This window comes from Eumetopias jubatus, unplaced genomic scaffold (assembly GCF_037043125.1).
Source record: "Eumetopias jubatus isolate StellerSeaLion01/CBP00866 unplaced genomic scaffold, mEumJub1_p1.0 scaffold_12, whole genome shotgun sequence".
Classification (NCBI taxonomy): domain Eukaryota; kingdom Metazoa; phylum Chordata; class Mammalia; order Carnivora; family Otariidae; genus Eumetopias; species Eumetopias jubatus.
The window spans coordinates 44,173,372-44,188,889 of NW_028274818.1; the positions used below are offsets into that span (position 1 = coordinate 44,173,372).

The following is a 15,518-nucleotide window of genomic DNA, read 5'->3' on the forward strand; positions in this document are numbered from 1 at the left end:
TTACCTAATATTTTATGTTCCAGTCTCCCTCCTTCACTGACTTAGCTTAGCTTTTATTGTTGTGCCACTGTTTCTGCCTGGTAGAAGAATTCCTTCTTAACTTTGCTATTTCCAGACCAGGGCTATCCCTTAGTAAAACTAGATACACATTTTCAAATAATAGAAACTGTAGAATAAATGTTGTAATATAGAGCATTGGTTAATGTTAGGAGACTTGAAAATTCATGACCAACTGTAAAGTGCCATAGAGAGAAAGCATATTAGTGTTTTTGTTATCTCTTACTGAGAAGAGCTCCTTCAGGAGCAGCATCTTCTCTAAGTGTTCTTTTCTATGTGAAATTCAACAGTAGAGCTATATGATTGATTGATTGATTGATTTTTTATTAATACCATGAGACTTGGTGATGTCTTAGAGATCTATAGATTGTGTATTTCTGTGCATGCATGTGTAGGCTCACAGTCACCTTACAGTATCTGGCCTACTGTTTTGCAGAAATAATTATGATTAGGTTATTATATTTATGATTATAATTGATGAATACTTTTATTATCCCAAGTACTCCTTAGTACTCTACGAAAATGGGTAAACAAATTAACTTGACATAAAACCTGCTATGGCTTTTATTTAAATTTCCAAAAAAAAAAAAATTTCTAACTTCACCTCCCGAAACAGAAGAGGCTGATTCATGACTCACCTTTCTTTAGCAACTCTGAGTTTAGAAGATGTTGGCTTATTATCCTGTGTTCTGCTCATAGAAGAAACAGGCTTGGAAGTTCAGGTAGAAGGAATCTTCCATTGTGTCTGCCCCTGTTTTGGAGATACCTTTTATTTTATTTATTTAATTTTTTAAAGATTTATTCATTTTAGAGAGAGAGAGAGAGGGGAGAGAGAATCTCTAGCAGACTCCCTGCGGGGGCTTGATCCTAGGACCCTGAGATCATGACCTGAGCTGAAATGAAGAGTCAGATGCTTAACTGACTGAGCCACCCGGGACCCTTGGAGATATCTTATATTTTAAACCACAAATCTTAATGTGTGTTCTTTTTTTTTTTTTAATTTATTTATTTGACAGAGAGCGACACAGCGAGAGAGGGAACACAAGCAGGGGGAGTGGGAGAGGGAGAAGCAGGCCTCCCGTGGAGCAGGGAGCCCGATGCGGGGCTCGATCCCAGGACCCTGGGACTATGACCTCAGCCGAAGGCAGACGCTTAATGACTGAGCCACCCAGGCGCCCCTTAATGTGTGTTCTTAAGAAAGATTATGTATGTTACCTTGCATTGTTATTTAAGTGCTGTTTATAATAAAGGTAATTGTTAAAGAAGATAAACATTAATTTTAGTATTTTTTCTCTAATGACATTATAAAAAATTATTGCAAAATATTTAAATATTGAAAGCCCTAGTTCTGTGGGTTATTACTATCAAACATTCCAGATTTTTTTTTTCTTGCTGTCTTGTATAAGAGGAACTATGATGTTATGGTTAGGAGTTAGGCTCTGGAACCGAATTGATTTGAAGAGCTCAAATGCTACCTTTACTACTTACTAACTTGATGACCTAGGATGTGTTACTTAACCTCTATTTCCATTGGTTTCTTTGTCTATAAAGTGGGGGTAATAATAGTTCATAAGAGGGATTAAATAATTTCTATAAAGCCCTTAGAACAGTGTCTGACAGTAGTAAGTACTGTATATAGTATTGGCTATTCAGTACCTAGTACATTAGAATACATTGGATATATTTATAGATTTTGATGATCATGTTGTCTCCAAGAATATTGTTTCAGGTTGTTAGCTTTCAATGCATTGTTTATCACTGAATGTTTCAGATTTTATTCAGCCTTTTAATGACTTTTTCTTTTTTATTGCTTGATAGAAGTGCTCAATTTCTCTTTTTAAAAAAGTGACACAATGTGTTTAATATTCTGAAAGCTTATATTTTGTAACTATTTAATAGTGCTATTTTATTATTGAAGGCATGATGCTTTTTCATTTTTGAATTCTTGGTTCATTCATTGTTTTCATTAATTCCTTCAGCTTAAAGTAAGAATAAAAAGGAACTCATGTTGCCAAAATCTTCTACCAAGAGAAAACATTTAAAAACTCTCTCTTTATATAAGTATTGGCTATAAACTATAAGATTAAACTTTAACATTATTGGTCTTTAACAAAACAATAGGTCAGTTGAGGTGTAGTAGTTTTTCTTTATGAAATAATCAGCCAATTATGCACTAATATTTATGAAAGCAGTTGCTGTAAGATCACGTATCTATTGATTTGGTTTCCTGTATATTATACACTATTAAAAGAAAGAAAATTGTGGAGCACCTGGGTGGCTCAGTCAGTTAAGCGTCCTACTCTTGACTTCAGCTCAGGTCATGATCTCAGGGTCGTGGGATTGAACCGTGTCAGGCTCTGCGTGTTGGACTTGGAGCCTACTTAAGATTCTCTCTCTCCCTCTGCCCGCCCCCCCAAAAAAAGACGAAAAGCAAAAGGAAATTGTGTAGTGGGGGTTAGGGATTCGTCTTCTTGTGAGATGATAATTCTCAGTTTAACCCTCTCACCTGTCTAAATGGGTATTTTTGGTACACAGGAAAAAGGAAACATTAGTAGATAATAGTATATAACCCTAACAGGCTTTTAAACCATTTATAGATTAAGTCCATCAAAAAAACAGCATGGCTTACACATAGTTAATTTCACTGTTTGTTACATGACACTGTATTTTTTTAATATAGTTCTTTTTATGGTAAGATTACTACATTAATAAAAATAGATCTTTACTCTGAGGAAACTATTATTGATGGTTCCCATATGGGAAAACTGTTTGGTTAGGGAACTTATGGCTACTTACCTTCTCATTTTTTGACCAAGTACTCCTAGAGCAGGAGAGGCAAAGTTTGCTGTAAAGGACCAGATAATAAATATTTGAGGCTTGGTGGGCCATGTGGTCGTTGTCTCAACTACTCAGCTCTGCCCTTGTAGCAGAAAGCAGCCATAGACAGTATATAAATGAAGGGGCTTGACTGTGTTACAGTAAAATTTATTTATGAACATAGATTCAGAGTGAAGGAAGGAATTTCACCCATAGGCTGACCACTGTACTAGAATATGAATTTTACTTTTTGTGGTCTTTTTGATAAAAATCTCAGGTAGAATTTATTTTCTATTTGAGCAAATCTTTTAATTTAGGCTAGGTGACTTAAATGTTAGTGTTTAGTTGACAGAATCTGTGTTAGCTTTTTAAGTCACAATTTTTTTTTTATTCTAATTTGAAAGAAGTAGAAATGACTGGACTTTGGAGTCAGAAAGAACTAAGTTTGTACTTAATTGTACCTAATTGCTTTGTGACTGTGGACAAATTACTTTACATTTCAGAGCTTCAATTTCCTTGTTTATAGAAGAGGAATAATACTAGATAGATATCCTCAGGTTGTTATGTTTTCCATTTAGTTATCTTTTCATCAGTTCAATTTAGCAAGATTATTTTCATCATGAATGTGTCTCTCTCAGAATCTAGGAGAGAATGAACAGTGCAGAGAATGAGCACCTCTACTCTTGTCATACTGAGGAATCAAAACTCCTCGAATTTCAGAATGCTTTAACATATATGTCAGATAGATTTTATGACATTTTTGCACTTTTGTTAGTGCTTGAAGTTTTAGTTTTTCTAAAAATTCTTAGATTATGGTATGTAAAAATATAAAGTAAAATTTTGATCTTTGTTTATCAGTGGAAGCCTGCTGCAGAATTTGCTAGACTTACATGAGACATTATTAGACATACATTATCTTCTCTTACTGACAGCCTGTAGGGGAAGCAGATTATTTGTAAATGGTTCCTATTATATGCTCAATAAAATCTTTGACAGGAAGTTGGTATCCTCATTAGGCTGATGTTAGCATACTGAAATGATATTTGTTCATTTTTATAACCAAATCTTGCTTGGAATGAGAAAACAACCTTTAGAAACATGATTCTAAGTATAAGATATCTTGTATATACTTGTATGAATTTTTTAACTAATATGTGGGAGCATAGTAAAATATATTCTTTGTAACTTTGCAGCTCAGGGAGTTGAGTCTAGTAAAGATGCATAATTAGCACTGGCTTTCTCAGTATAAGGTTCATAAATAATGCTCCAGCAGGATTTTTTTTTTTGGAGGGGTGTGTTGTTTTGACATGGATAGGATCTGATACATGGCATTCTTCTTTTTTTTTAAGTTTTTATTTTAAGTCCGGTATAGTTAACATAGATTGTTAACATTCATTTCAGGTATACAATATAGTGATTCAACACCTCTATACATTACTCAGTGCTCATCATAAGTGTATTCTTAACCCCTATCACCTATTTCACCCATCCCCCCACCCACCTCCCCTCTGGTGACCATCAGTTCTCTATAGTTAACAGTCTGTTTCTTAGTTTGTCTTCCTCTTTTTTTTTCTTTGCTCATTTGCTTTGTTTCTCAAATTCCACATGTGAGTGAAATCATACGGTATTTGTCTTTCTATGACTCACTTATTTTGCTTAGCATTATACACTCTAGCTCCATCCATGTTGTTGCAAATGGTAAGATTTCATTCTTTTTTATGGCTGAATAATATTCCTTTATATATTATATTATGCCACATCTTCTCTCTCCATTCATCTATCAAAGGACACCTGGACTGCCTCCATAATTTGGCTTTCATAAATAATGTTGTAATATACAGAGGGTACATATATCCCTTTGAATTAGCGTTTTTGTATTTTTTGGATAAACACCCAGTGCAGTTACTGGATCATAGGGTAGTTCTTTTATTTTTAACTTTTTGAGGAACCTCCATATTGTTTTCTACAGTGACTGCACCAGTTTGCATTACCACCAACAGTGCAAGAGGGTTCCTTTTTCTCCACATTGTTGCCATCACTTGTTATTTCTTGTGTTTTTTATTTTAGCCATTCTGAAACATGTGAGGTAATATCTCATTGTGGTTTTGATTTGCATTTCCCTAATGAGGAGTGATATTGAGCATTTTTTCATGTGTCTGATGGCCATGTATATGTCTTCTTTGAAGAAATGTCTGTTCATGTCTTCTACCCATTTTTTAATTGGATGATTTGTTTTTTGGGTGTTGTATAAGTTCTCTATATATTTTGGATACTAACCGTCTGTTAGATATGATATTTGCAAATACCTTCTTCCATTCAGGAGGTTGTCTTTTAGTTTTGTTGATCATTTCCTTCGCTGTGCAGAAGGTTTTTATTTTGATATAGTACCAATAGTTTATTTTTGCTTTTATTTCCCTCACTTCAGGAGCTATATCTAGAAAACTGTTGCTGTGGCCGATGTCAGAGAAATTACTGCCTGTGCCATCTTCTAGGATTTTTATTGTTTTAGGTCTCACATTTAGGTCTTTGTTTTGAATTCATTTTTGTGTGTGGTGTTAGGAAGTGGTCCAGCTCCCAACACTGTTGAAGAGAGACTCTTTTTTTCCTGTTGTATATTCTTTCCTTCTTTGTTGAAGATTAATTGACCATATAATTGTGGGTTTATTTCTGGGTTTTCTGTTCTTTTCTATTGATATGTGTCTGTTTTTGTGCCAGTACCATGCTGTTTGATTACTGCAGCTTTGTAGTATATCTTGAAATCTGTAATTTTGATACCTCCAGTTTTGTTTTTCTTTTTCAAGATTGCTTTGGCTATTTGGGGTCTTTTGTGGTTCCATACCAATTTTAGGATTGTTCTAGTTCTATGAAAAATACTGTTGGTATTTTGATAGGGATTGCATTAAATTTGTAAATTGCTTTGGGTAGTACAAACATTTTAACAATATTTCTTCTTCCAATCCATGAACATGGAATGTCTTTACATTTCTTTGTGTCATCTTCAATTTCTTTCATTCGTGTTTGATAGTTTTCAGAGTACAGGTTTTTCACCTCTTTGGTTAAGTTTATTTGTAGGTATTTTATTATTTTTGGTGCAGTTGTAAATGGGGTTGTTTTCTTAATTTCTCTTTTTTTTTCTGCTTCATTATTAGTGCACAGAAATAAAACATTTCCATATATTGACTTTATATCCTGAGACTTTAATGAATTCATTCATCAGTTCTAGTAGTTTTTTGGTGGAGTCTTTAGGGTTTTCTATATATAGTATTATGTCATCTGCAAACAATGAGAGTTTTACTTCTTCCTTACCAGTGTGGATGCCTTTTATTTCTTTTTGTTGTTTGATTGCTGTGGCTAGGACTTCCAGTCCTATATTGAATAAACGTGGTGAGAGTGGACGTCCTTGTCTTGTTCCTGACCTTAGGGGAAAGGCTCTCTTTTGTTTTCCCATTGAATATGTTGTTCACTGTGGGTTTTTACTATATGGCCTTTATTATGTTGAGGTATGTTCCCTCTCAACCTACTTTGTTGAGTGTTTTTATCATGAATGGATGTTGTACTTGGTCAAATGCTTTTTCTGCATTTGTTGAAATGATCATATGGTATTTATCCTTTTTCTTATTGATGTGATGTATCATATTAATTGATTTGTGAATATTGAACCACCCTTGCATCCCAAGAATAAATCCCACTTGATTGTGATGAATGATTTTTTTAATGTATTGTTGGATTTGGTTTCACTAGTATTTTGTTGAGGATTGTTGCATCTATATTCATCAAAGATATTGGCCTGTAGTTCTCTTTTTTGTGTGTCTTTATCTGGTTTTGACAGGAATGAATAGAATGAATGAATTTGGAGGTTTCAAATAGAACAAATTTGGGAAGTTTTCCTTGGAATAGTTTGAGAAGAATAGGTATTAACTCTTCAAATGTTTGGTAGAATTCCCCTGTGAAGCTGCTGTCTGGTCCTGGACTTTTGTTTGTTGGGTTTTTTTTTTTTTATTATTGATTCAGTTTTTTTGCTAGTAATCTCGGTCTGTTCAAATTTTCTGTTTCTTCCCGCTTCAGTTTTGGTAGGTGATATGTTTCCAGGAATTTAACCATTACTTCTAGGTTGTCCAATTTATTGGCATATAATTTTTCATAATATCTTACAATTGTATTTCTGTGGTGTTATTTCTCTCTTTTCCTTAGTGATTTTGTTTATATGAGCCCTCTCTCTCTCTCCTTTTTTGATGAGTCTAGCTAGAGGTTTATCAATTTTGTTGATCTTTTCACAGAACCAGCTCCTGGTTTTGTTGGTCTGTTCTGTTATTTTCTTTTAGTTTCTATATGTATTCACTTCTGCTTTAATCTTTATTACTTCCTTCCTTCTGCTGGTTTTGAGTTTTGTTCTTTTGCTGGATCCTGTAAGTGTAAGGTTAGGTTGTTTGTTTGAGATTTTTCTTGTTCTTGAAGTAGTCCTGTATTACTATAAACTTCCCTCTTAGGACTGCTTTTGCTGTATCCCAAAGATTTGGGACCATTGTATTTTCATTTTCATTTGTTTCCAGGTAATTTTTAAATTTCTTCTTTGATTTCTTGATTGACCCATTCATCGTTTAGTAGCATGTTATTTAACCTCCATGTATTTGTGCTCTTCCAGATTTTTTCTTGTGGTTGTTTTCTAGTTTCATAGCGTTGTGGTCAGAAAGATGCATGGTATGACTTCGATCTTTTTGAATTTGTTGAGACTTGTTTTATGGCCTAATATGTGATCTGTTTTGGAGCATGTTCCATGTGCACTTGAAAATAATGTGTATTCTGCTATTTTAGGGTGAAATGTTCTGAATGTATCTGTTAAATCCATCTGGTCCAGTGGGTCATTCAGAACACTCTTTCTTTGTTGATTTTTTGGTTGAATGATTTGTCTCTTGATGTAAGTGTTAAAGTCCCCTACTATTATTGTATTACTATTAATTGCTTTATGTTTGCTATTAACTGTTTTATGTATGGGGGTAATCCCATGTTGGGTGTATAAATAATTAACAGTTGTTACATCTTGTTGGATTGTCCCTTTTATTATTATATAGTGTCATTCTTTGTCTCTTGTTATAGTCCTTGTTTTGTTTGATACAAGTATTGGTACCATGGTTTTCTTTGGCATCCATCTGTGTGATAAATGTTTCTCCATCCCTGCACTTCCAATCTGCAGGTGTCTTCAGGTCTGAAATGAGTCTCTCTTACAAGCAGCAAATAGATGGGTCTTGTTTTTTTTATTCACTCTGTTACCGTGTGTCTTTTGTTGGGAATATTTAATTTATTTACATTCAAAGTAGTTACTGGTAGATATATATTGCCATTTTGTTGCTTATTTTATGGTTGTTTTTGTAGTTTTTTCCTCTGATCCTTCTCTTGCTGTCTTTCATGGTTTGCTGGCTTTTTTCTAGTATACTTGGATTCCTTTTCTTCTTTGGGTATTACTGGTTTTTGATTTGTGGTTGATATTAGGTTTGTATGTAACATCTTCTGCAGGATATATGGTACTTTTAAATTTTACGATCTTAAGAGACATAAGCCAACAAACTCTGTGAAAGTTGTTTGTTTGTTGGTTTATTTTAATGGCAAAAGTGTAACACCCAAAGTAAACAGTGAATCTAGGTTATGTTGAATAATGGGATTTGAAGTGATGTTACAGGATAAAGTATAGCTGTTTATTTATATTTTTTATTTATACTGGTAGTTCTCATAACACCCTGTTATTCTGTTGTTTGAAAGCTTAATTTAAAAAAATACATTTTTTAGGGACGCCTGGGTGGCTCAGTCATTCAGCGTATGCCTTCAGCTCAGGTCATAATCCCAGGGTCATGGGATCAAGCCCCACATTGGGCTCCCTTGCTCAGTGGGAACCCTGCTTCTCCCTCTACCACTGCCCTTGCTTGTGTTCCCTCTCTCACTGTCTCTTTCTCTCTGTCAAATAAATAAATAAAATCTTTAAAAAAAGTAAAAAATACATATTTTTAAAAGCTAAGAAAATGAAAAGGTTTGCCTTATGTTTTGATGAAACTAAAATTCACAGCTGATGTTAAGTACATAACATTTACAGTAAAAATTTTAGAATCTCTGAATATTCTCTAGCTTTTATGTCATATTTTGTTTTTAGACGTGGAAATCTCAGGGTGCCTGGTGACTCAGTTAGTTAAGCTTCTGACTTCGGCTCAGATCATGATCCCAGAGTCCTGGGATCGAGTCCCATGTCCAGCTTCCTGCTCAGCAGGGAGTCTGCTTTTCCTCCGGCCCTCCCCCTGCTTGTGCTCTCTCTCTCTCTCAAATACATAAAATCTAAAAAAAAAAAAGATGGAAATCTCATAAGTTTATATACTTTTTAGAGTATATGAACATGATGTATCCTTTTTCCTTTCTTCACTTAAAAGATATTTATTGGATATCTACTGTATGCTAGGTGCATGTGCTAATAGATTGTGATGATGAGCATTCTTAAAGTCTGTGATATGTACTATGAAGGAAAAAAATGAGTGCTTTGAGAACATAAAATAGGAATATCCTTCATCTATCAAGTGAGATTTCTTGAGAAAGTAATGTCTCTGACTGAGACAAAGGGTGAATCGTAATTAACCAAAGGGGACGGAGGTAGATATTCCTAGGGAAGGGATTCTTCTTTACAAAGGCCTGAGTGTGAAGGGAGCAAAGCACATTGCAGAAACTGGAAGTCCAGTAACTGGAGCACAGAGATCAAGGAGAGAAGAGAGTAATGGTAGAAGCAGAGTGTAGACTCTTAGTTTTTAGAGTGCAGGGAACCCTGTAGGACACTTTAGTAAAGATTATAGTTTTTACCCTAAGAGCAGTGGGAAATCATTAAAGTGTTTTAATTGGGCAGTTGGTAAGATCAGATTCGTATTTTTATTTATTTTTTTATTAGAGGTGGTGGAAGGGCAGAGGGAGAGCAAGAATCTGAAGTAGGGTTCACACCTAGCACAGAGCGCAAGGTGAGGCTTGATCCTATGACCCTCAGATCATGAACACTTAACCAACTGAGCCACCCTGGCACCCCTCAGATTTGTATTTTTAAAAGGTCCCTCAGATAGCAGCAGAGAGAATAGTATGAAATAGGGCAGGAGTGAAATGGAGAAAACAATTTTGGTGGCTTTGCATTAGTCCAGGGAAGAGATGGTTCAGAACTTGAGTAAGAGGAGCTGAAGAAGAAGTAAAGGTAAATCAACAGATTCAAGATATATTTAGTTGGTAGATTTATCTGGAGTTGATAGATTACCAGGGTTTTGGGAGAACGTTGTCATGGGTGACTTCCAGGTATCTGCCTTTCACAACTAGAAAGCAGTGATACATTTGGGAAGGTAAAAACACTAGAAAGAGAACCCAGAATGGCAGTGGGTCACGAGTTCAGTTTTGGACTTCTTGAAGAATTTGAGAGAGAGAAAAGAAGCAGCAGCAAGAGGAGGATAATCTAGGACAGAAAGAAGGTTTTTAAAAACCTGTGAAAGACTTGGGCATGTTTAAGATACTGAAGAAAAGGAAGGATCCACTAGAGAGGGAAGTTTTCAAAATTACTGAAAGAGGGAGGGAATAATTAAAGGAGCAGAAGTCCTTAATAAAGGAAGTCCAGAAAGAACCTACCTAAGTGGAATTACTGGTCTTAAATAAGAGATGCAGTGCCTCCAGTGTTGTCACAGGAGAAAGAAGAGGGTTGTGTGAATGTAGGGTTTGGCAGCTGGGCATTGTTTTTGCTGAGATATGGGGCTAGCCTTATGAAGAAGTCAGAAATCAACATCTGAGGAGAGTGGGGGTTTGAGATAGTTACAGTGGCTAGTGAATTGAGAAACATAGGATTTCCTGGCTGCATTGAGGGAAAATTTTTTGTTTAATGAATGTCATTTAATGTTATCTTAAATATCAGTTTTGGAGGAAAACAGGAAGAATGTGAGCTCTACTCATAGAATTCATGGTGAACCTGTATACTTTTAAGTAATGGCATCAGTTTGCCAAGACCTTGTGCTACCCTCACATATGGAGGTGCTATACATCTTTATGTAGTATATGATTTCACTTAACTTTTAACTTTCAGTGTTATTTATGTCGAGTAGGCCTAGTTTGTTTCTAATCGATGTTCTTTTTTCCCTTTTTTTAGGCAGGCAGAAGTCCTGAAGGCTGACATGACAGGTACTGGCTGGCTCATTTGTTTTTCACACTTATTTTATACCATTAAATTAAGGGAAGGGTCTCATCTTTATTGCTTGTTGGACCATCCTAGTTGCCAAAAGGAATGATAACTTACTATTTGCTTTTAATAATTACTCTTTTTGAACTTTGAATTCTTACTTAGATGATCAGGAATTTTATATAGTCTGTGCTACATTGAATTAAGTACTACCTAATTTAATGCATATAATCATTTAATTGTTATGGACTATTTATCATCAATTTAAGACATAGAAAAGAGAATTCACATACATATAAACAAAAATACCTTAGTTTTAGGTTCATGTCTTCCCGTTTATAATTCCCCAAATTTGAGGAGTAAATAGACCTTGAGAAAAAATATTTGTAGGAAAACCCTACTAAAAGTCCTTGAAATTGAGTGAGCTGCCTTGCCACCTTTCTTTTCTCCCTTACCTTTTTTGTTTTGAAAAAAGAACCAAGGTGTTTTTGAAAGAATGACTGGAAGTCACTAGAAGAAGCAGATGATCAGCTTTTCAAAATTGGGAAATATATGACAATGATTTGTAGTGATCAGTATGCTCTCTATAGCAGCATATGCTGTCCTAAAATGTAAAAAGAGAAATGGATTTCATTCTAATTTTTAAGAACTTTATTTCTGAAGTGAAATCCTTAAAGAAGAGTTAAACTATTACAACGAGTATTCTGGCCAAAATTTATAATCACGAAGAAATAGGGTCTTTAGATGTCTTTTTCTCAACATTGCGGTCTAATGTTAATGTAAATGTTGATACTAATGTTTTAAGAATTTATGGGTAGTATCATTATCCTCTGTTAAAGGAAAAGAAAAAGCTAAAAGCACTTTTTAACAGGTTTACTTAATACCATGTTAAGTAATATCAGTACTTCCCATTATTAATGTGACTGTTACCATCTTCCACACTATGGAGATCAGTGTCAGCTCTAAGCTACTGTATTATGCTTTTGTATTGTCCTGTTGGGCATAATATGCATTATGTGACAAAAGTTATATGTGGAGCAATATTAAGCTAGCTATACCTTTTACTTTTTTTTAAGTATTGAATACCCTCAGTAAGTAGGCTTAGTTTGGCTTTTATAAGGAACATTTGACTGCCCAAGAACATTAACTAGGATATTAAGTAATTTAAATGATAGTCTGTCTAATAGATCAGAGTTAATGATCCTCTATAGTCCTTTCCCTGCCATCGATGAATCAAAACAAGATTGAATAAATCTATAAATCTGTTTAGTCATTAAAAACCTAATAAGGGACCAAGAAGCTGATACTACACCCTGTTTTTTTGTAGCCAGCAAACTCTTGTGAGGATTAATTCAGATATCCAGGAGATTCTATTTGCAGACTTAAAGAAGAGTAAAAACTATGCCATTGTGCTGCAGCAAAATATTAAATGTAACCAGAAGCCTAATTGAAAAGTCTGGTATCCGGTTCTTCTATTGAGGCAGCTCACCATCAATTATTGCACTCATAAACCTAGTAATCGGAGGAGCTAATGTGTCTTGTAGGACTCTGGCAGACAGTAATAGCCAATTGAGTATTACATTTAGTCATAGCCTGACTTCCTTTCATCTTTCACCCAATCTCTCATTTGGCCTCTTGAGCAGTTTAATCAATGTCTGCTATGAATTGTCATTTACATTAAATGACAAGTGTGGATTGCACACAGAATTTCTTGGCAAGCAATTTACCAATCATTAAAATAACCCACACTGTTTTTGGCTTTATTGGGTTGACATATAGAGAGTATGAATAACAGCAGAATGTGCAAACAACTGCAGGATTGTGAGCAGACATGAAGATTCTGTAAGGACAGTTGTGAGAATGATTCAAAAGAAAAAGAAAACTGCTTTGGACAAAGGGATACAGTTATGAGAGTAAACAGACCATCTTGGCAGTCTGTCATTTTAAATGGGGTGACTTCTGAGGCATAGGACTTCCTATGACATGAATACATAGAAGTCCAAACTAAAGCAAAGGGTGCACCATTCATGTCATTTCATGTTATGGTGTTATTTCAAAGCTAAAAGACAAATGCAGAAACATTTCAAACCAGATTTAGTCATTAGCCAAAAGGTGAAAATCATTTGAAAATGTAGTAGTATAAAACTACTGCAGCAATCTATGGTATCTACTTAAAGCGGGTGTTTGCTTTGGGAAATGGACACGGAAGGAGTCATTGGTGTGGTATAATGATTTTAACTATCTGTTTTTTCTATCTACTGTTTTGTCTTTGTTTTGTTACTCAGATTCTAAGCTGGGTCCAGCTGAGGTCTGGACATCCAGGCAGGCTCTGCAGGACCTGTACCAGAAAATGCTAGTTACTGATTTGGAATACGCTTTAGACAAGAAAGTAGAACAGGATCTGTAAGTATTATCATTTGGGATGTCCCTGTAAGATCAAGATATCACCAAGACTTTAGGATAGAAAAGAACAATTTGGTTATTTCTTCTTAGCCTATCTCATAGTAAGCTCTTTCAGTGGAAAAAAAAAAATCCTTACACCTGTGGGTTTTTTGAACAAAACATTTGACCATTGGTATTACTTCAGATAGTCTTGGGTGGCAAGAGGAGAAATGCTTGGAGTTGAATGTTTTTAAGGTCTCTTTAGGGCATATCATAAAAACAAATCTATATATATTTCAAGTACTAAGAAATGGTGTTTGGATTCTCTGTATGTGTTCAGTCCTGCATTTAAGCCATGACTAAAAAAAGAAGTTCAATAGTAAGCTTTAGATAAATCTTCTTTGGTAAATGTGATTCTATGAATTTCTCCCAAAGGAAAATATGTTTGCATTGTAAGGGAAGTTCTTCCTTTTATAAAATAAGTAGGTATTTCCTTTTTTTTCCCCCTTAATAAGACTAAAGAAAGATTTTGTATATTTAGGCTATTCCACTTGTTCTTTCTATGAGAGGTGAAATGACAGATGACCAGATTCCCAAGTGAGTAAATAAATGCCTTTTGTGGAAGGCCTTGCCTTATAAATTGGAACAGGGATATTAGGCTGATGGAAAATTAAAAATCAGTTAAGAATATTCTATTTAGTAATGGCTATTACCCTAGGTTGTGGTGAAAATTAGTTTTTCCTATCTTTTACACCTTTCTTAGATACTTTATATTTTTTAGGAGTTCTAGTAATAAAAGAGCTTAATCACAGCCACTTAAAATCCATTTCCATGATACTAGATCACGGATAAAATGTCATCAAAAATGCTGAGGGAGTGATTGTCCTCATATACCATTAAAAACACCCAGTGCTCTTGAGTCTCACAGTTGACATTGATAAAGAATTAGTACTTCCAGGTAGGTTGTCGACCTTTTGTCTGTGTTTGCTTCCTTTCATCAAGGCAGTAACAGCCCCCCTCCATCCTAGTTCATCTTCCCTCTGTGGTTTACAGGTTAAGGAATGACCGTATTTCACCGTAACTGAATTTAAAATGAGTCTCTATACAACTTGATTAATGAAAGACATTTTATAATAGGATTTTGGTATGCCATATTTCAGCATTGTATTTTTTCCTATTTTAAATAGCCAGAATTGAAATGTCAAAAAATGAGCTTATATTTCAAGCTCTCAAGAAAATATTAACCCCAAGAGAAATAAAAGTATTAAATAGAATTAGAACAGAGTACTGTGGGAAATAGATTTTATGGAAATAAGAGATATGGCTTAACATTTTTAAAAAGAATTTTCAAAAAGAATTATTTCTTCACATAATACATGGCGGTTCATTAATAGCTTACTTTTACTTTGGTCTTGCCACTGTAGTTCTGTTTTTGTACTGGGATTCCTAAATAGGCTCTAACTCTAGTAGCTCTAAAAGATTAATAACTGAAGCCACAGTCTGATTATTTGAACATTTGGTAAGTGTTTACTAAGGTCAGTTGGATTCTACTGCATGTCTAGTCTTGCTCAAAGAGGAGCATAAAGTTATTTAAATAAGTGAATAACTTTAATGCAGGTTTACTGTCTAGTTATAATTATAACAAACAGTTCTTTCTTGTTCTCAGGGGGACCAGTGTCTGCCCAGTGAGTCACTGCTATACCAAATAGAATTACATTTTGTTTTCAGCTGGAATCATGCCTTTAAGAATCAGATCACAACACTACAAGGCCAGGCAAAGAATCGAGCAAACCCGAATCGGAGTGAAGTTCAGGCAAACCTTTCTCTGTTCCTAGAGGCAGCTAGTGGCTTCTATACTCAGGTGAGTTCTGCATTGTATACCAATTCTTCTAGAAATAGTTGTGAATGTTCTTTGTACATGTCTTGTTGTTCATATAAACGCTTTTTGTTACCACTATGTGTGCCATCCAGGAGTTGATCACCTATAATCTCACATGAATCCCAAATTGTTTACCGTAAGACCTTTCAAACAATAAAGATTCAACTGAAAAAGGTTGACGTTTTGGCTTAAAGGTTGGAGGTATAATTGTGT

General features: G+C 34.8%; 1 protein-coding gene across 6 annotated transcripts in view; it reads left to right on the forward strand.

Annotated features, from left to right (window-relative positions):
- SMG7 (SMG7 nonsense mediated mRNA decay factor) overlaps window positions 1-15,518 on the forward strand; it is an 83,904-nt gene that overhangs the window by 34,823 nt on the left and 33,563 nt on the right. For all 6 annotated transcript variants that reach the window (XM_028121485.2, XM_028121488.2, XM_088016790.1 and 3 more), the window contains 3 exons: window positions 11,015-11,046; window positions 13,330-13,447; window positions 15,155-15,287. In XM_028121485.2, coding sequence (XP_027977286.1) covers window positions 11,015-11,046; window positions 13,330-13,447; window positions 15,155-15,287 — 283 coding nt within the window. The remainder of the gene's footprint in view (window positions 1-11,014; window positions 11,047-13,329; window positions 13,448-15,154; window positions 15,288-15,518) is intronic.